The sequence below is a fragment of the Gymnoscopelus microlampas genome (genome assembly GCF_963454915.1).
Source record: "Gymnoscopelus microlampas genome assembly, chromosome: 11".
NCBI classification, from domain to species: domain Eukaryota; kingdom Metazoa; phylum Chordata; class Actinopteri; order Myctophiformes; family Myctophidae; genus Gymnoscopelus; species Gymnoscopelus microlampas.
The window spans coordinates 20,116,263-20,137,356 of NC_139948.1; the positions used below are offsets into that span (position 1 = coordinate 20,116,263).

At 43.5% G+C, this 21,094-nt stretch overlaps 1 protein-coding gene across 1 annotated transcript; it reads left to right on the forward strand.

Annotated features, from left to right (window-relative positions):
* Positions 1–2,468: 2,468 nt before the first annotated feature.
* elfn2b (extracellular leucine-rich repeat and fibronectin type III domain containing 2b) lies at positions 2,469–5,999 on the forward strand (the record flags this gene model as incomplete). Its single annotated transcript, XM_084070655.1, has 2 exons — positions 2,469–2,819; positions 3,531–5,999. 2 exons carry the CDS (start codon positions 2,469–2,471, stop codon positions 5,997–5,999), a joined length of 2,820 nt encoding a protein of 939 aa, XP_083926781.1.
* Positions 6,000–21,094: the final 15,095 nt, after the last annotated feature.

Consider the following 21,094-nt stretch of genomic DNA (forward strand, 5'->3'; position numbering starts at 1 on the left):
AAAGTAAATGCACCTTTTTCCACCACAGCTTACAGGTACATGAAATAGGTGAAGAGCAATGACCTAATATAAGACGGGGACAGTAGCCGGGTTAATGTGGGAGGGCAAAAGGAACAATGGGGCATTGCTGGGGCAATGAGGCATGCACATTTTAACGTGATGTGAAGACCAATGACATTTGGACAGAGACAAGTTTTCTGTTCCCTGCATAGGGAACACTTTTATGCAAGAAAGTCTTACAATGAATGATTCAAGATTCAAAGCTTCAAAGGGGTTGATTTGTAATTCAATTATACAGGTACAAGCAGCCAAATGTTGGTGTGATATGCTCTGCTGGCTGTGCTAACAATGAAAATATAATGTAATAATGGATCAAATATAATACAGGTACAGTAAAACAAAGTAGAGGCAAAACGTTTCGCAGAAATGGAGAGTGTACATACTGTAAATTGAAGGGAGAATAATAATAATTTAGCAACCAGGATATGCATATATCTACCACAAGTAGTTGAAGTACAATATGTGCAAATAAAAAATGTGGGGGGCTTGTCCCAAAAGGAAAAGAGAACACAAAACGGTGTGCTCTGTGAGGTGTTAAAGGATTGAAGGTGCTTGACCAGGCAGTTTTTTTCCCTTGTTTTGTCATTGTTCAGGGCTCTGACAGCCTCAGGGGGAAAAAAAGAGGAAGAAGAATAAAAAGAAAAACCTCTTGCTGTGTGTCTCTGTGGTGACCTTGTGACACGGCGGGCGCTTGCCTCGCGTCCACATCGGCACAAACAGTCCATTATTGGGGTGGTATTTGTCTTTCAGATTCCTTTTTGCTCTACTCAATCACCTGCTATGGTAGATGGATGTGATTGAGACTGCATAGAGTTAGTGTTGTGCCAGCGATGATGTACTGTAGGATGGGATAGGTGCAATCTGTTCCCACCACCCACACACATGCATGTGCATTTTTTGTACGCGTGTGTGGGCTGGGCACATGCTTTTTTTGCACACAGACACACGCAGGCATGCACATGCACACGCACGCACGTGCACACGCACGCACGCACACACACACGCACACACACACACACACACACACACACACACACACACACACACACACACACACACACACACACACACACACACACACACACACACACACACACACAACAAGAGATTTTGCTCACACAATAAGTGGTACCGTGGTAGCACACATCAGTGCGTTACTTAGTTTGGAACCTTTCTGTGATCTTCCTGGATGATATCCCGGAGCTTATGAATGAGAGTGATGCTATAAAGTGCTGCTTTTGAAGGGATTAGTTAATCCGTATTTAATCCGTGACTTGAGCTATATAAACCTTGAGTGGGTAAGGGAAAGATTTATAATGCAAATATCACAGATTTCCATAATGTATATACAGTAGTAAACCTCATGAGTTTTCTTTTTCTTTTTTCCTTTTTTAATACAAGGACTTCTAATTTGCCATCGAATACTTTTTGTTGTTTTTTCTATGGTTGCCGTGTGATGGTGCTTTGAGCGCTGCTGTATCGGCGTGGCAAAATTCTGTGTTTCTTTTCTTAAATGGGTGGAACATGTGTGCCAGGCTTATAGTTGATTAAAACTAACAAGGCTTTGCAAAAAGCGAAAACTAACTGAAACTGTATTGTGTGTTTACAAAACTAACTAACACTAAGTAAAATCATATGATAGTGTACCTTTCTAATGTTTTCACACATTTTCAAAAATATATATATATATATTTTTTTAAACAGGCAATAACAATCTATAAGCTTGTAGATTGGCTATTTTCGGGAACCCCACTTCGCAAACCCACTTTGAAATCTAATCAAGACTGAAATTGAAAACAAGTGTGCCATAGAACTGCAGGGGGTGTCGAAAGATGGCTGCATCCAGATAAAGACCCGTGACATACATTAACATTTTCCAAATGTTTCAAAGTGGGGCATACTGTAAGTGAGAGAAGTTTGAGAACCACTAGCTGGGAGTGATGTGTTCTATATTTACACATCTATTTATGGGTGGATGTTCCTGTGCTTATTCTCATGGATGTTTCCTATTTTCTTCGACAGATTTTCCGTTCTTCCGAGGACTCGGCCATTCCGTCCAGTGGAGTGAAGCAGAGCTGACGTCCAAGTAGAGAGTATGAGGATAAGCTGTGTCATCCCACACTGCAGTCCCACAGGATGTGGCACAACGTGGGTCCCCTGTTAAACAACATGATGACCATACAGCTGTGACTCCACTTGTCCTGCCCCCCTCCTTTTTTCTACACCCAAGCCAGACCCTTTTCCTTTTTGTACATCGCTCCTACCTACCTTAGCTTGTTCCCCCTCTCTCTCTCTCTCTCTCTCTCTCCTCTCCTCTCCTTCTGCCTGTCCCACCTTTCCTCTGCCCTCATTTCTATTATCCCCCTCTCTGTCTCAGTCTCTCTCGTTTCTCCTCCCCCCATCTCGCCATGGGTAGCATTTCTCTCCCTTCCTCCCCCTACCTCTGTTCCCTCATCCTCCCCTCCCTCCTCCTCCTCTTCCTCCATTTTCCCGGCACGGTCAAAGGGGACTGCTGGCTCATTGAGGGGGACAAAGGCTACGTGTGGCTGGCTATCTGCAGTCAGAACCAGCCGCCGTACGAGACCATCCCGCAGCACATCAACAACACGGTCCACGACCTGAGGCTGAATGAGAACAGGCTGAAGGCCGTGCTCTTCACCTCCATGTACCGTTTCACCAACCTGACGGACCTCAACCTCACCAAGAACGAGATCAGCTACATCGAGGATGGAGCCTTCGCAGGACAAGCCAACCTACAGGTGATTAGTCTCATGCTGCCAGACGATCGGAGGTGTCCGCCCACCGATTGTCGGGGAACAGGTAGTTGCTAGAAAGGCGGAGAGAACAGCTGCTTACGCCTACTGGATACAAATCATATCACTGTCTCTTTATGAAGGGGCACCCTAGAGATTTTGCTTCTGCAATGCAGGTTTTTTTTCTTGTTTTTATTTTTTTACCCTATTTTTTCCCACCCAATTTTAGCAATGAACGCTTGAAGGTTATCCTCAGTTACTTTCTAATCTTGTGAGTGTAGCAGGTGATGTGGTTTGGCCAGGGTGTAAAATATGTTAATAATACATAATAATATAAAACATGATGCTTGTAACATTAGTTTAACTGTGCCTCAAGTGTAATTTACACATTTCATTGGAGTGGTAAAGCTTTTATCACAATGTGCACTTGCATTAGGAAAAGTGCTGAAGAAAAACATGATGAATATACTGTAGCCAACCTGAATTACTGCAATATGAGTGATGGTAAATGAGTTATAGATTAAATCAATACACATGATTGTGAGCATATTTCTGATGACTCAGATAAGAAAGCAAATGCACAACAACCACAGAAAAGTAAAATCATAAGTCTCATTATCTCATTAATTTCCCCAGATGTTACACGTTAGCTTTCCTTTCTGACCAAACCAGGTCAAGTGACACAAAGTTCTAAAGATGTTTCCCTGTTGCTTTCAGGTTCTTCAGTTGGGCTACAACAAGCTGACCAACCTGACGGAGGGCATGATGAGAGGCTTGGGGCGCATGCAGTGCCTCTTCCTCCAGCACAACCTCATCGAGGTCATCTCCACCAATGCATTCTGGGAGTGTCCGAGCCTCAACAGCATTGACCTGTCCTCAAATAAGCTTGCCCGCATCGACCCAACCACCTTCACGGTTCTCAATCGACTGATGGTATGCGAACTTGCGGCAAACCCTTTCCACTGTGGGTGCGATCTTTATGTCTTCCTAACTTGGTTGGAGTCCTTCAACAACGTTACGCACACCTATGACCGGCTCCAGTGTGAGACCCCCAGGGAGATGTTTGGTTATCCCCTTCTGAGTCCCATTGCTGCTGGGCATGCCGGTCGGAATGCCAAGAACATCCTATCCTCTGTCTGCCGAGATGGAGTGTTGATTCCGGGAATGACTTCACTCCCACCGGATCTGGATGGCCCTTCTGGAATGGGGCCAGAGATGTTTGGTGGTGTGGGGCCCTACCACCAGCCTACCACCTCGTCGTCATCCACTGAGCACAGCTTCATCCCCAGCATCAAGCTCCACCATGTCTCCCTGTCCTCTGCCTCTCTCCTGGTGCAGATTCCCAGGCCTTACAGCAAGATGTACATTCTAACCCAATACAACCACACCTACGTGTCTGACGTCATGAACCTGAAGAACAAAAAGGAAATGATCACCCTCAGCAAGCTCAAGCCCCATACCAACTACACCTTCTGTGTGGCATCCATCCGCAACTCCCAACGCTACAACCACACCTGCCTCCAGTTTGCCACCCGAACTCAGAACCCAGACGACATGCTTCCCACGCCTTCCACCACCAGCCACTACATAATGACTATTGTGGGCTGCCTGTTTGGCATGCTTATCATCCTAGGCGTGGTCTACTATTGCCTCCGTAAGAAACGGATGCACGATGAGAAGCAGAAGTCCATATGTGTCAAGAAAACCATCTTGGAGATGCGCTACGGGCCCGAGGTGGCAGCTGCGGTGGGAAATGACCCGTCGGCCGTCCACAAGCTCCAGGAGCAGTCTAGGGAACACCACCAGTACCAGCACCACCATGGAGGCAAGCTACCTATGTCCGCATCCTCTAGCTCAGGCATGCTCCATTCAGCCAACACCAGCTCCTCCAGACTTTCCTCCATCCCACAGGTGGAGAAGATGGCAACAGCTTTTTCCGAAGCCTTGGGTAAAGGGAACTACATGGATGTCAGGACTGGGGGAATGGGGGATGGAGGGATGAGGGGGGACGATTTGAGGGATGATGACGGAACAGATATCGGGGAAGACTCGGATGACGACGGACGAGGGTCTGCATCGGAAATCTCCACTATTGCCATGGAGGTGGACAAGGTCAACCAGATCATTAACAACTGCATTGATGCACTGAAGCTGGATGCTGCAGCAGTCGCTGCATCAGGCGCCTCCACTAACCCTACAGTCTCCCCCACGTCACCTCCCCCTACCAGCACCTCCTCCCTCACCCGTGGCATGATCCCTCAATCCCAGAGCTTGACAGAGACCTGCCAGGTCCTTCCTATTAATAAGATTCCCCCACCTCCTCCACTCCCAGCCTTCAATGCCACCCTCTCTGAGCGCCCAGGGATCAGTGGTGGTGGCTTTGTGCTCAGTCCCCCTTATAGGCCCCCCCCTCCAGCGACAGCTGTCCGTCCCATACAACGGCACATGAGTGCCGATGCAGCTGTGGTGATGAATTCAGTCAAGAAACAGCCTAGCACCACCTCCTGTGGCTCCATGGGCCGAGACCGGGACCGCGGAGCGTCCAGGGTTTATAGCCTGGACGTCGCAGAACCCAGGAGCCCAGATTCCTGCAATCAACAGCAGCAGCAGTACCCAGAGCGGGCCAGCCCCGTGGGCTGCGGGGAGCCCATGGAGAGGCTGCCTCTAGTGGGGAGCGGGGGTTGTGGCGGAGGGGGTGGTGGTGGTTGCGACAGTGGTGGTGTTGGTGGCCAACATCAGGACAACCAGCAGCAACAACATCACCACCATCAGCAGCAGCAGCAGCAGCAGTTGGAGGTAGGACAGCAGGACTACCACTGCTCGGAACACCGCCACTCCGTCCCAGCACTCTACTATGAGGGCTCCCACCAGGGCTCCCCAGCCCAGAGGGTTTCCTTCCTCAAGCCTCTGACCCGCTCCCGTAGGGACGCTGCCTCCTATTCCCAGCTCTCGCCTGCCCGCCACCAATCCAGCTACTCGGGTTACTCCTCTAGCCCAGAGTACTCCTCTGAGAGCTCGCTCCGCATCTGGGAGCGCTTCCGCCCCTATCGCAAGGGCCAGCGCGACGAGTCCTGTTACGTCACGGCCGGGAACGCCCTCCGCAAAAAGGTGCAGTTCGCCAAAGGCGAGGACCTGCACGACATCCTCGACTACTGGAAAGGTGTTTCCGCACAGCAGAAGCTGTAAGAGAGGAGTTAAGAGTGAAATGCGGGAAATAGAGCTACCATACTCGTGTTCCTGACTGGCTGGCTTGCACCATTCAAAGAACTTGGAGAGAAAAAAGGAAGGTGTAATTTTTGCCTTTGGATATTTAGGCATGCTAGGTGTATAGAGTATTGTAAACAGAGGCAGGTCTGTGGGACCGTGCTGAAGTTATGAGAGCCATCCCGATGTTTTATTTTACACTTCAGTGAAAATGTCTATGTTTCATTCAGTGTTAGGGGACTGTGAGCAGTGGCACTGAACACTGAACTGGGTGAGGTCATGATTTAGACTTTCTCAGTGCCACGTTTTAATTTATGGGGAATTACAGGAGGTACACATGGATAAACTTTGTGGTGTGTGTGTGTGTGTGTGTGTGTGTGTGTGTGTGTGTGTGTGTGTGTGTGTGTGTGTGTGTGTGTGTGTGTGTGTGTTTATGAACCTCCTATATGTTTAGGTGCTGCATTAATTTGCCGACCTGCAATGGGTGCTTATGCATGGATGGAGGGAGATTGGGGTTGGAGTGGGGTCTACAAGCTTAATTGAAAATGGAAAAAAACACGTTGATTTCATGATCAGAGCTGTGAAGGGCAGCCACTATCTCCCTCACCAAGATCCTCCACACGACTGGACCATTTGCATTTCAATAGTATATCTGTCACGCATCACAAGACAGAGAATGCAGAGAGAAATGAAAACAGAATGAGATAATCATCAAGTTTGATAGAAGGTAGCGACATCACAGTTCTCTATGCCATTAGGGGAAATCCAAAGAGGGGGACAGTCTCAAATATTACTTTGGTCTCATACCAGTGTCCAAAACATTTGTACATCTGAAATTAATGATGCTATGATTGATAGTAGAGATCCTGTTATCCCTGACTATGTTAGATTTAGCCTGTTATAATGAAGGTCAGTGTTTAGATGGAGTGAGTTTAGTATATCAAATACACAGCTCTGCCCCTTGCTAAGCCAATAAGATGTCTGCTGTGTACTGTCAATAGGGCTGTTTTACCAAAGGCGAGCAGAGCAGTGACAGTTGAACTCACAGTGTCCAGTTGTATTAAAAAAACGCATGCCCCACATGTGAGACAGTGATAATTTCATGAAAGACAGAGGGAAAGCAAGCGATAAAAAGCGAACAGAGGTAGCTATTTTGTGGGCCATCGTGAAAATAAGGTGTAAGTTATACTTAGTTATTCATCTGTGCTTTGCACCAAAAATAGCAGATCTGCAATCTCAAAAATGCGCGCAACTAAGCATAGCTCAGGCTTAAAGACGGGGCAACAGATATTAGACATTAGTCGAAATTGGACTAATGTGAAATAACAGTACATGCCTTGATAAGGCATACCAAGTACAGACTATACAGTACGTACAACTAGCAACTTCCTCCACTCGTGATGTCACTACTGCAATGTAAAAGAAAATATCAAATTTTAAGTAATTTCCATATAATTATATTAAAACACTGATATTCTTGTCTAGATTTGCCGTAGAATGTGAATATCTCAATCAACAATAAAGAATCTGAGGTCGCTTATCTGTTGCCCTACCTTCAAGTCAGTTTTACAAGTAGTTCACAAGGAAATCTATTTGCGTCATTTGATGTGAGCACACAAAATCCTTTTGTCTTTGCCAACACAATATGCGGTCGGCACACATATGACGTGATATCAAATGGAACGAAAGTGGAGGCGACCCACTTCTCCTGGCTTTACTCACAACTCACGAGAATTCCTGACCTCCTCTCCCAGCTAAATTACCTTGTTTCATTTCCTCATATTGAAATTGAACGAGGCGGAGAGGGAAGGGACACACTTAATTACTACCAACACATTCTATTTCGGGAGTTTAATACCATTGTTGTCTATTTCAATCATACACGACTTAATTAGTCAATTAACGAAGACTGTCGCGGGAGCATACGTTCGTGCACTTCCGCTCTCCTGCTTGAGTGTTGCAGGCTTGTGCCATGGTGGACAGAGAGTGGGGATTGCACGCCTGCTCTGATTTGATTAGATCTGTTTTTCATTCCCATTTAATTGGAGGATGTCAGCGTTTTTGTCCTTTGGCTGATTCACCCAGTCTGACCTACAACCTCGAGGGCAACTAATCCACAATATTGGATTATTGACAGCATAGAAAAACTATGACAAATGGGGGTTAGTATTCAGCTCCACACATGCCGCTCATCTACACACCATGCACTGATTTAACATTTGAGCAGCCTGCTTCTCGTGGGAGGTCACCGTCATCCCATATCTAATAGCATTGTCTATTTGCTACCAGCTAATCCTCAAGTAGAGTGACATTGCCCATGTGATCGGCAGCATTGAGCGGCAAGGTAACCTTTAAGGTTTGTTCCAAAATGAACATACACACACTACATCTGAGGCAACCGACCCGTAAGAAGTGAAAGTCAAAGAGAAACTGTGAAAGTGCATTTTTTGCCATCCGTTCAGTAAAGTGATCGCCACATTAGCATTCACGGTGGCATTCCGGGGAGAAAATAGCAGGTGTAATGAAATGTCGACTTTCAGTATCCTTTTCTCTCCCTCTTTATTTGTCTTATTCACTCTCTCAATCGCTGCCAGCCACAGCTGTGGATTTTCATTTAGCCCAAATACCACCCCTTTCTCCCCTCCCTCCCTGGTCTATTGGGATCCAGGTTTTTGGCAGGGTTGGGGCACTGAACAAGACGCTGTTCTATGGAGCTTCATCGCCCAACACCTGTTCCCTTTTATTCAATGAGAAAATCTGGAGATTGCCTTTTCACTCCACTAGACAGAAATTGGGTCTGCTCTGCATATTTTAGTGTTCTGTTTTGCCTTTCTCCAGTCTTTCTTTCTTTTCGACCAATGTCATTTGAGTGAATTCACGTATGTGTGTGTTTTTGCACTAGATGTGGGATGAATGGTTGCAGTTGTGCTGATGTATAATGGCTCAGTTTATCTTGGTGTTTCCTGTCTCCTCCCTTTCTGCTGTCATCTCTCTCTGTATGAGTGTTTGAGGGACAAGTGTGCTGCCATCATTGTTTACAATAGGAAGGAACAACATCAGGTGAAGGGCCACAAACTCACTGTTCGCAATGGTGTGCCGGATGTAGACAACTTTCCGCTGGTTCTACATGAAGAGAAACAAAGTGACAACTAAAGTAAAGGACCCGTGGATGTAAAAGTGAGACTCCCACTTATCTCCTGTCTTTTGAAAGACCAGTAAAAGTTTTCAAAGGAACTTGCTGCCGGTGGCTTACTGTGACTGACTGAAATGTGTACTGCCTCGGGAGACAGGATTTCTGTGCTGGAACTTTACAGGAACACAATGTCTAAGGACCTTTGTCTGGCCCCCGCAAATTCTGAACTCCCATTATAAGTTTACAGAGACAGACATTGTGGATGAGTGTCACACCGAGAAATAGGTCGGTAATTCATGAAAGGCCTTTTGGACTTTTCATTTGTCCAAATGAAGGCCCATAAAACCGTTTGCGCTGCCATTTTTGCATAGCTACCCATCGATATTATATAGTGTGACAGAAAGTCATGAATATCATTAGTGTTTTTATGCTTGATTTGGAAATTTCACCCTCTGTTTTTATGCTTATTAACAAGTCAAAGGATTATTAGGAGGAGAAAGACTGATGTTTGTTCAAGTGCTCTCCTGCTCACCAATACCGCCAACCATGTTTGTGGAACATCTCTAGATTATGGAAACGCTGGCCCCATTTGTAAGCATTTTAATGGACATACTGTATGAGCATTTAAATTTTTTTCTAATGATTTGTATAAAATAAAATAAAAAAGACAATAAAAAAAAGATGAGTGCTCTGCAGTGGTCATAGTAGGCCTGCTATTACATTATTATTGATTATTGCTATAGCAAGTAGTTCAAGATTACTGCCCCTACAGTACAACGGGACCAATGGGTAATGGCTTTTTTATTTTTTATTCTAAAGCACTAGTTTATACTAGATCAAAATTAACAAATGTTGATAATATGTGACTTTTTTTTGTAACTTTCTTTCTTTTTTTTTGGGTAAGCATTCTACGCTGTAAGCATTAACACCCCACCCCCACCCACCACCCCTATCCTCGGCAAAACGTCTTGATATACAAGTGTTAACAAAAGTGGGGAAAACTTTGTTGCTGTAGCTGCAGTGTTGAAGAGGGTCAGCATTTCCCCTCCCAAAATAAACCGTAGAATCTCTGCTCATGTAAAATGGATGGAGGTGTTTTGCTTTCTCCCTTTGAGTGGTCCTGCCTCGTTTTGTGGCTTTTGCGAAACTGAATGATAGAAAGATTCCAGAATTCCACCTGCTATGATCAATTGTCATTGTATAGGATAGGGAACATCGACTGACTGGTGGGTGCTGGCTAAAGAGGCTTCAGTTAAAAAAAAAGAGTAGAGCCCACACACCAAAGCAGGTACAAAAACATCTTTATGCACACTAGTTTTCTTCCTTCTATTGATGTACCCTAATTGTCTGTCACCCCCACAGTCACAGCAGGTGTGACACATCACCCCTAAGTGACTTAAATGGGAACCCATTGACTCTGTGTTCACAAAATACATTGAATACTCACTACATAGTACAAACCAGTTAAAAACATTTAACTGGTTGTATAGGATAGGGCCACCAAACATGAACTGTCATTAGGAAAATGTTATTGGCGAGGCGGTCATTTAAGCCAACGAAAGACAAATTATGGCAAGTTTGTTGCTTGTAGTGGTTTGCAGTACACGTGTGTGACTTACAAGTTGCAGTGTTTTCTGCTTGTTATCCAAGCAGAAAATTAGCAAGTCGATATGAAACAGGTCTTTTGCATAATCTTAGTTACAAATTATAGAGTAGGCTGCTAATACATGACTATAGGAAATGTACAGTTTAAGCATTTAGCAGATACTCTAATCCAGAGTGCAAAATCACAATGGCATGAAACCTAGTCAACAAATGACAACGTAAGTAGAGTGCAAAGACAAGTAATTTGCGTTTCAAAGTAACTAAGCATCAATAACCCTGGTTATATTTGTTATATTTGGAAAAACTAAATGTCTTATCCTTTTATTTGTGCTATTGGTTCATGTTCTGTATAATTATGGAACACAACCCACAAAGCCCTGTTCACATGCCATTCAGTATCGCTGTTGGACTGTAAGCCCCTGGAGGAAGCATCACTCAAACATCTATGCAACCTTTTTGCAGGACTAACCACCCATAGTTAATTTAACTCTGAGTGGGTCCGCTCCATTTCTCCCTCTACACCAAATCCATTTGCATTGCGAAACGTAGATCTGCTATTTTCACCAAATCTTCGCTCCAGAATACGGATACTAGGGTTAATGGTTTTACACTGAGGATTGTACTGTACTGTATACTTTGCCCAGTGCCTTGCGTGGGAAAGCTTCCTAATGTGCTGTTAATGTTTAATCCTATTGTAAAGGGGAAAGGCTCTTGTGGTTTCCCCCCTATCTCTAAACCCCGCCTAGACGCTCACACCCGCACTTCTCCTCAGACACCACGGGTGCTGCTCAGCCATGTGCTAATCCTTGTGTTGCCCTGACTTCCTCAATAACGTATACCATGTTTTTTTGTTTGTTTGTTTTTGTAATCATGAAGCTGGCCCCCATGATGGGCTACACTGCAGCTTCTACAGTAGGCCTACTAAACTTGCTAGAGAATTATGAAAATATTATGTGAAAAAAAAGAAATAAATCCCAAACCCACATTGCTGCAGTCCCACGACAGCATCTCCCCCTTTGCAGCATGCAACCTCTTATTACAACAAATAGCAAAAATAGCCAATCTGCAAGCATACAACGCATGGCATTGAAGCTATTTTCACAAGTCGTGATGCATGAGCATAGATGAAAAGCCTGTTTTGACCAATCAAGATCTAAATGTGCTTTAAAAAAGGCCTGATTGGTTGAAAGTTTGTGTCTGAGAAGAGAAGTTTATGCACCAGCACCAACTAGCAGACATCACCACCTTGAGGCCCAATTTTGCGACACGTCCGCCGTAATCGTGCCTGATCTAACTCTGCTCATCATCTCCCATTATCATGACTCACCCCTTATTCTGTACACACAAACGAGATGAGTGATATACTTGATAAGGGATTCTGATAGGGAAGAGACTAGGTGAGAGAGAGAGAGAGAGAGAGAGAGAGAGAGAGAGAGAGAGAGAGAGAGAGAGAGCTGGTGGGCAGACACCAAGTGCAACAGAGATGATGGGCGGTAGATCGAACAGGAGACGGGGGATAGGAGAAAGGAAGTGTTACGATTACCTTAGGAGAGCAGGCACTGCCGATGTGACAGAAACATTGAATGAAAGAGAGAAGGCGAGCGAGACAGCAGCTCAAGAAATCCCTATACTATGCACGTGCGTGTGTGCGTGTGTGTGTGTGTGTGTGTGTGTGTGTGTGTGTGTGTGTGTGTGTGTGTGTGTGTGTGTGTGTGTGTGTGTGTGTGTGTGTGTGTGTGTGTGTGTGTGTGTGCACGTGTGTGTGTGTGTGTGTGTGTGTGTGTGTGTGTGTGTGCACGTGTGTGTGTGTGGGTGTGTGTGTGTGTGTGTGTGTGTGTGTGTGTGTGTGTGTGTGTGTGTGTGTGTGTGTGCACGTGTGTGTGTGCACGTGTGTGTGTGTGGGTGGTTGGGGGGGTGTTCATAGTTGGGGAGTGACAGAGGTAGGATGGAAATTTGAGCGAGGGAGGGAGAGAGGGAGCGAGGGGGACGAGAATGCTGTGTGACATTAATCAGTGTCAGTTCGCAGTCATATTACAGGGCTGCAGAAAGTGGATTACTTTTCTGTGGAACTTTTCTTTCTCCAGTTCTGTAAGCTCTTTATCCCTGTCCCTGCAGTATAGCATAGCCTTTATACGGCCAATACAGCACTCAGCACTCACAGGTCCACTGGCTATTTGTGTGTGTTGGTGGTGAAAAACTAAAATGGAGCTTACACTACAAAACCCTGAGTGTATATTCAACTCTGAGTGTGAGCAAATGGACCCGTAAAGAGTTGTTTTTGGTTCCATTTTAAACTTTCAGAGGATTTTACTATGTGTAGTTCATTCACATTGATTCATTACTTATTCTCCAAAAAAAGAGAGAAACATATCACAGAGATACAATATGCAAATTTGTCTGTCACTGTGTTGGATAAACCAGGCTATGTATTCACAGCACTACTGCAGTTCCCAGGTTCATTCGCCTAAAGCAAGAAAACCCACTTTTCCCTCACATCAATATTTTAAACCTTTTGGATGGTGAAGTTGTAAGCCCTTTGTGTGAACAGGAACTATAAGTCGTTATCACTGGCGGCCTTCACAAGCTCTCCGCTAACACAGCCGCTCTAATTGGACGACTGTGCCAATAAAATGGATAACAAAACAAAAAAAAAGAAAAAAGAAATGCAGTGTCTGCCTCTGAGGAGCTAAACCAAGTCAGCAAACAGTCAGCCTTTGTGGTACAGCCTGCAAACAGCTTTTGTGGTATAGTCTGCTGAGATGAAAGTTGTTGTTTATTATTCCTCTGGCTAGGTTTATTTGTCCTTTTCTGAACCTTCTCTCTGGTGGTAGAGGCAAGGCAAACCTTTACATTGCAGGCAGATTAAGTAGGCCTACAGTACATAGAAAGTGCCAAGTAATACACAAACAAAATGCAGTTGATGAAATAACCAGTTATTGTTTAATAACTGGCTGTCCATTGTAACTTTACTGGTATTTAAACATCAATTACAGGCCATTATGCAATAAAGATTTATTTGTTTAATGTTCTACATAGTTTCCAGTCACTAGTGTAGTTTGCGGCTTGTAATGTAAGAGGTTAATTTAAAAAAAGAAAAAGAGAGGGGGGGGGGACCTAGGATCTAAAGAGTGCTTCTAGTTTGTTTTCACTTTCTTCTCAGGGGTTGTTTAGTAGCAGTGTAATGCTTTGCAATCCTCTGTAGCACTATGTTGCCCATTATAAATGTTTTACTTAAATTATTAAGAATTTATTATGACGTAGGACCAGCGGGGTATACCGTAAATGATTAATTTACATGTGTTTGTTGAGCAGAGGAGCACTTGAAAAGCCTGTGCCTGTTCCAAAACAGGTATCCACAAGAACGACTTTTTGTTTTACAAAACATAATGTTTACTTAGCATTGCACAGTTTGTGTGAACTCCATCTCTTTGTGGTTTTGTTTCCAAAGAAGGCAAAGGATTGAAAAGAATCTCTGAAATATCTGTGAATTTTGTACACTACAAATATAGGGTTAAAAAATAATTCTATGGATGTTTTATACTGAGCCTGATCTGTTGATATGTCTGTGTTTCTCTATTTTGGGTTGTCTTTTTTTTTCTTTTTTTCTTTTTTTTTCTTGGAGGGGGGTTGGTTTTTTGGGGAATCAGGGAGGGACTTTTAGTACTTGCAATGATATATGTCATAAAGGTTTAAGAACAGAGAAAGCTTAAAATAGCAAATTACATTAAGTAAAAAAAAAAGTGTTATATTTGCATGATTCCCTGTATTTTTTTTGAGAGACAAAAATATATTGTTGTGTACAATGAGTGGACATACATTGAAAACATAACAAGAAAAACAAGTGGGCTGAAAAACAGTGTTTGTCAAGAAACTTTCATTTCTAAGTTTTTAGGTTTTAGGCATTTGTATTATCTGCAATGTTTAATATTTACAGTTGGATCTGTTGGTTTTCATTTGGTTCATGCTCCTGTATAATATACTTAACAATGCAGTTATCCTAGCTACGATGGGAGTTGCGTGCAGTGAATCTTTAAAGCTGACAGTTGTTTACATCCATCAGTTAGGAATAGCTTCCGTATATTCTCTCCATTACAATGAGTATTCAACATCAGACATGCACCGTTGACTCTTCTCCTGTCGAGTATGGCCCTGCCTCCGTGAACTGTATTATCTGGCAATCTCCTTCAACAAGAGCCCTCACAATAAATTTAGCTGGGTGGTGACATAATGCATGTCAATGATGCTGTGCTCAGCGGTGCGTGCACGAAGGTGACACAACAAACACACTGCACACACGCACGCGCACACACATGCACGCACACATGCAAGACCGGGGACCACATATCCTCGTAGAGATCAGAGGTTAAGCTGTGCATTGGGACGGCAGGGTCCCACTGCGGTCCCAGTCTAATCCCGGTCCATCAATTATTAGTCGCTGAGGAATCGATGGGGCGTCATCTTCCTCCTCATCCCACACTAAGCTGTTAACCAAGCTGTCGTTTCCACACGTCCTCTGTCTGCTCCGTTGAGCAACTTTCTATGTAGCACACAAGAACATGTGCTGCAAGGCAAACCCGATTCAATGGGAACTTTTAAGTGCTTCAATGCCACCGTGACTACAAAAGGAACTGATAACCCCTGACATCAAAGAACCAGCAATATATTTGAACAATTTGTGTTGCGCAGCAAATGTCATCCGCTGTTTAGATCAAGTGATGTTATGAATCAATTGAATTAATGTGACTTCAGGTAGAACATCCCCGTATAACAATATAATTATGAGAAATTGATTTTGAAGGAGTCCCTTTGGACATGAAGCAGGGCTAGTGGAGAACAGGGCAAGTGTTCTGTTACTTTTGGCATCCGGCCAACAATGGTAAGGTCCAGCTCCAATGCTGCATTAGTTATGGCCTCGGTGCCTGTGCTTTGACAGGACATAAGTCATGGCTATGTTTACAGCAAGCATACTTACCTCTTTAACTGAGATATATCTGCTGTAGGGGAGCCTGTGCCAAATAATTTAAGAAGCTGTCCCTTATCTATTATAGAGGGAAAATTAAACAAGTTAACCTTTGGACCGAGTTTGCCCTGCAGCTTCTCAACTATGCCATGCTATTTTAGGCCGGTGTTTTGTTTGGTTATGTTTTAATTGAGCAAAATGGCACTGCAGTCAGATAGGGAAGTAGTGCATTAGCATCTCTAGCTCAAAACTCAACCCAACTCCACCCTGGAACCATTGCAGGGAAACCCCTGTTTACAGGGAGTCCATTTCATAATACTAGCCTATGACTCAATGATAAAGTCTTTGCTCATAGATACGAGGGGTAGCTGTTCTATTGCTATTCCAAATACACAATCCAATACAGTGGTATTCCCAAAGCCAGGACGATAGGTCTTGATGTTGTCATCGAGTGGAACCTCTGTGGCTTCTCAATGCTGCAGGGTCATCTGCAGATGTTATGCCAAGTAGAGGAGCCATTCTCAACTCATCCAGGAAATTAAATGTCCGGTGGCAATCGATCCGTTGGATACCTGGGCAGTTAAAGACACAAGCTAATTACAATGTCGTGGCCTGCGGGAGTCCCTGCCCCCTTCATAGATGATGCACACAGAGATGGTTATGGTAACAGATCCTATAGAACTTACTGTTGATCTCAGTCAACAACACCTGTGACATTTTGCCCCCATTAAAATAACTATTTTGAGACAGTTATTCATGGCCCTCAACTACATGGAGAGATCATGCAGAACTCCATGCTTTTTGGAAGACAAGGCAGCGCTAGGCTACAATGCCACTACAAAAGTCAAACTCCTGAGTGTCCAGAATAGATCCAGAGTCAATTTATACACTCTCAGAGTTTAATTGACACATGCTCTGACTACTCAACTCAGAAAATACTACAGAATGCACTCAAGAGAAAGCTGAAGTAAATGTTCCCACCCTTAAACATCATCAACATTCCTGAAATGGTACAAAAGGGTGTGAGGTAAAGGAGGTGAAACGTGAAGTCATTTGCCATGAAAGGTGAAAGTGTAGCCAGTGACCACAATGTGTTTGTAGGTCAAATTATTTAACCCCCGCAGTTGTATTCTACACAGTTAAATCCCTGTCAACTCCAAAAACAGTTGTACAGTACATTCTTTGGAGTTAAATTAACACTGCATTTCACTGTGTACTCAAAGCTAACGTGACTCTGGCACTTTGGTTTCTGCCCTGCACACGCTCGTGCTTACAGACCAAAGTGGAATGACGAAATAAGGGTTTTGATGAAGGGATAGAAAATGTTTGCTTCTTGCTTTCTGAAATTATCATTTGCTGACGATGACATTCAAGTTTTTAGTTTTTTTGGTTGTTTGTTTGTTTTTTCTCCCTTGCAATTTCTGTACAAAAGATCTATTTCTATATTTGCAATAAATTTGTAAGTAAAAAAAAACAAATCTCTGATTCAAGACTACTTTTTGAGCAACGATGGAGTAAAATGATAAGTCAATCACACGCTGCGTGTGATGCTGATGAGGTGTATGCTTCATGTGCTTGACTGTGTGTGCTTGAGTGTGTGTGTGTGTGTGTGTGTGTGTGTGTGTGTGTGTGTGTGTGTGTGTGTGTGTGTGTGTGTGTGTGTGTGTGTGTGTGTGTGTGTGTGTGTGTGTGTGTGTGTGTGTGCGTGCGTGCGTGCGTGTGTTTTTGTCCTTTAACCTCATCCTCTTATTCAATCAGTCAGGCAGCAAGAGCTGCAAGCACGCTGTCTGACTGGCTGCTATGAGATCAGGGATTTCCCCTTATCAAAACACACACACACACACACGCACACACACACACACACGTTTGAATTACTATACTTCTGAGGACATTTTAGGGCGGCAATTCTATGGCATTTTTACATATTTATGCCATTTTGAACCGTGAACCTAAACCCAAAATAGTAGATGTACAAGCTCACAACGTTGTGAGATTGTAGATCTGCTATTTCTGGTGCACGACTAAGAACAAATCAGGCATAACTCCAACCCTAACCCCTAAACCTAACCTCTAAATGCCTATATTGTGCACGCACGCCATGAGCCACTTGTACCCTCCATTAACCCATTCAATCCGGAAACGCATCTCTGTCATTTTACATTTATTTGGCTATTCAAAAATAGAAGATAAACAAGCTCAAAGTATGGCACCGAGTGCTGTGCTATGAGTTTGTAGATCTGCTATTTTTGAAAAATCGTGAGAATTTGTGCAAATCTTTGAATATATATTTTTTTAAAGCGAACATGTGTAAAATAGGTTGTTCCAGGGACCCCCAGAAGCAAAGATTTGAGTTACAAAAATATATATGTTCAAAGATTTGCACACATTTTCACGATAAAAATAAATAAATAGCAGATCTACAAGCTCATACCGTGGCACTCTGTGCCGCGCTATGAGCTTGTATATCTGCTGTTTTTTTAATAGCCAAAGAAATTTAAAATGACAGAGATGCGTTCCTGGATTGAATGGGTTAAAGTCTCAATGATGTGAGCGACCAGCACACAGAAAGAGGCACAGATGGGCACTCAGGGAATGGGGGGGAAAACAAACTTCAATCATGATGAGTCACAAAATGTTCCACCTCACCCAAGGTTCCATAGTGTAAATCATTTAACTGTAGTACACTTTAGTGGATATAAAACTTTTATTACCAATATATGACATGGGGTTTTCTGAAACCATTCCCTTCCATTACAAGAGTTTTAGAGACCTCAAGTCTTGCAGTCTAACAACATTTCTTATAAGCCAATGTTGTTTTTATCCGAGTGCTGCAGACAAGGGGAATCACAATTTGTGACTCTAATACATAATTATCTTCGCCTGAGAAGACCTGGGGCGTAGATTGTGTGTGTGTGTGTGTGTGTGTGTGTGTGTGTGTGTGTGTGTGTGTGTGTGTGTGTGTGTGTGTGTGTGTGTGTGTGTGTGTGTGTGTGTGTGCGTGTGTGCGTGTGTGCGTGCGTGCGTGCATGTGTGCAGGCCAGAGCTAATCTCACAAGGCTGGACCGATCAGCATGAAATTGTTTGTGTATGCTGCCAGTACCAGTATAGGCCAAGGAAGACACTTGAGCAAAATGTTCAAATCAGCCGCATGGTGGCGATATACTGGTCCACACAGAGATGGACTTTACATTTTGATCAATAACTCCTGAACCATAGGTCGTACGATCAAAATGTGTGTTTGCTGTCGGGTGCTGTCAGAAACTGCAAGGTTCATTTCCCCTCCGCTCCACAAGGAGACACCACAATGGGATTCAGACTGGTACCTGTGGTGGTGACCTCACTTCCTCCCACTATAAAAGCAGGACTGGATTCCCATTTCCCCCCCTTGTCCTTTGTTTCCAAACACATGCAGCCGGCCTGTGTTTGCCGTGTGCTACTGATGTTTGCCATTCGTCTGTTAAACCCGGTATAATGTAAGTTCCAGTGTCTTACTTCTAGTGATGTGGATTATATGATTATATTTAAGAATTGATGAACTTGAGTTATATGGATGTTTAATATTATGAACTAAATACTTCATTATTATTTTGATGATAAATAATTAAAGGCCATATTTATGTTTTATATTTTATCTGGCATGATATTATAATTTGTTTCTTTGTGTCTTTGTTTAGAACCATGGCATCATCATGAAACCCAATGTCAACCCTATTCATCATTATCCGGCTAAATAAACTGGATATTTGATTGCAACCTTTGTTTCCTGGTGGTTTGTGGCTCCAGTATGAACTTTAAATCCTAACAGGTGCCATATTGAGCACACATTTTGCTACTACTACTCCAGATTTTCCACACTCACACAAATTGCTACAGATTGGTTTACATCACTAGGGAATTGATTGTCATGAAGTGTACACCACCTCTTTTGATCAGAAATACATTCTAATCACAGTTTAAATAGCTAGGCCAATTTAGGTGTCTATATTGAAGTTATGTATTCCGATTGCGCAGATAGTATAAGATTATTATACTCCTGGTAAACATACAGTAACCAATGAAAGCAATGTTCAAAGCGTGGTACAAATTGCAGGCTATTGAAAATGCTCTTGTGGGGTGGGTGCTGGCTCATAGACATATACTCCTCCGGCTCTGAGGCATCTGTATCTCGGGCGCGCACCAGCTTCCGCCCGCAGTCGCGTGCGTCACACAAGGGGACGTTCGGTAGGCCAATCAGAGGCCTACTGAACGCCCCCTTCTGCGACGCACGCGACTGAGGGTGGAAGCAACACAAAGGTATTGCGATACAGGTCGCTCCAATGAACTGCAGAGGCCAATGAGGTATCTAGGTTTCTATATCTATGTGCTGGCTGGTATAAGGAGTCACACCTGACCTGAGTCAAACTAATTAGACTCTGAGCTGGGTGTGACGTCACACCTGTTGTGCGTCAAGCTAGTCAGTGCACACACACTCTCTCAACAGAGACAGAAAGAACATCTGTCATGACAGCGTGATTATCATCTGCTCTGTCTAGTGTCTCCTTATTTCTGTGTGGTAATATCTACTTCATGAATATCTGTAATGCATGGCAAGCAGCCTGAGTGGACTTTCTAATTATAAAGCACTGGAAAATGAAGAGAACTTTATTCCAGAATCATGCCGTTGTCTGTCCTCTGCTACTGAGCCCATTACAGCTCTCTTTTTTAACTTTCTATAAATCACTCCTCCTAACCAGGGGCGCCATTTGGAGTCTCAGGGGATAGCAATTGCCACCCCCTAGTGTTCATGTTTAACCTCTAATTCAGTTCTTTTATGCATATTTTCCCCTCTGAAAATGGTTTTCAGATTAATCTGATATCAGATCAACGCTGAGACCATCTCAATCCACACCCATCCATCTACGTACATGTGACACATGTTATAGATATGTTTTCTTATATGCGACCATGCATTCGAAAACAGCAAAAACAGTGGATCTACAAAATCACAAGGTGTCGCAAGCTTGTAGTTCCACTATTTTCACTACTTTGGAAATGGGGCTTAAGTGATATCTTTTGTTTGCCACCCTCTATTTCTTCTGAAATTATGCCTCCGCTCCTAACATTACTGTATACCATTCCCTCCATTTTGTCATAACAATGATCTCCCCTATCCTCAACCACACTCAAAATAGTATCTAGACTATACAGTAATTACAAATAATATGTAATGTAACATATAATCTACTAGGGATCATCAAAAACTAATAATGTATCCGTTCCTGCAGTGCTTACAAACTCAAAATGCTTATTCAGCAACATCTGACTAAACATGATGGCAGAGTAGGTCACATATTAAATAATGGATTTATCCTGGCATCAGTAGAAAGTTTAACTCGTTTC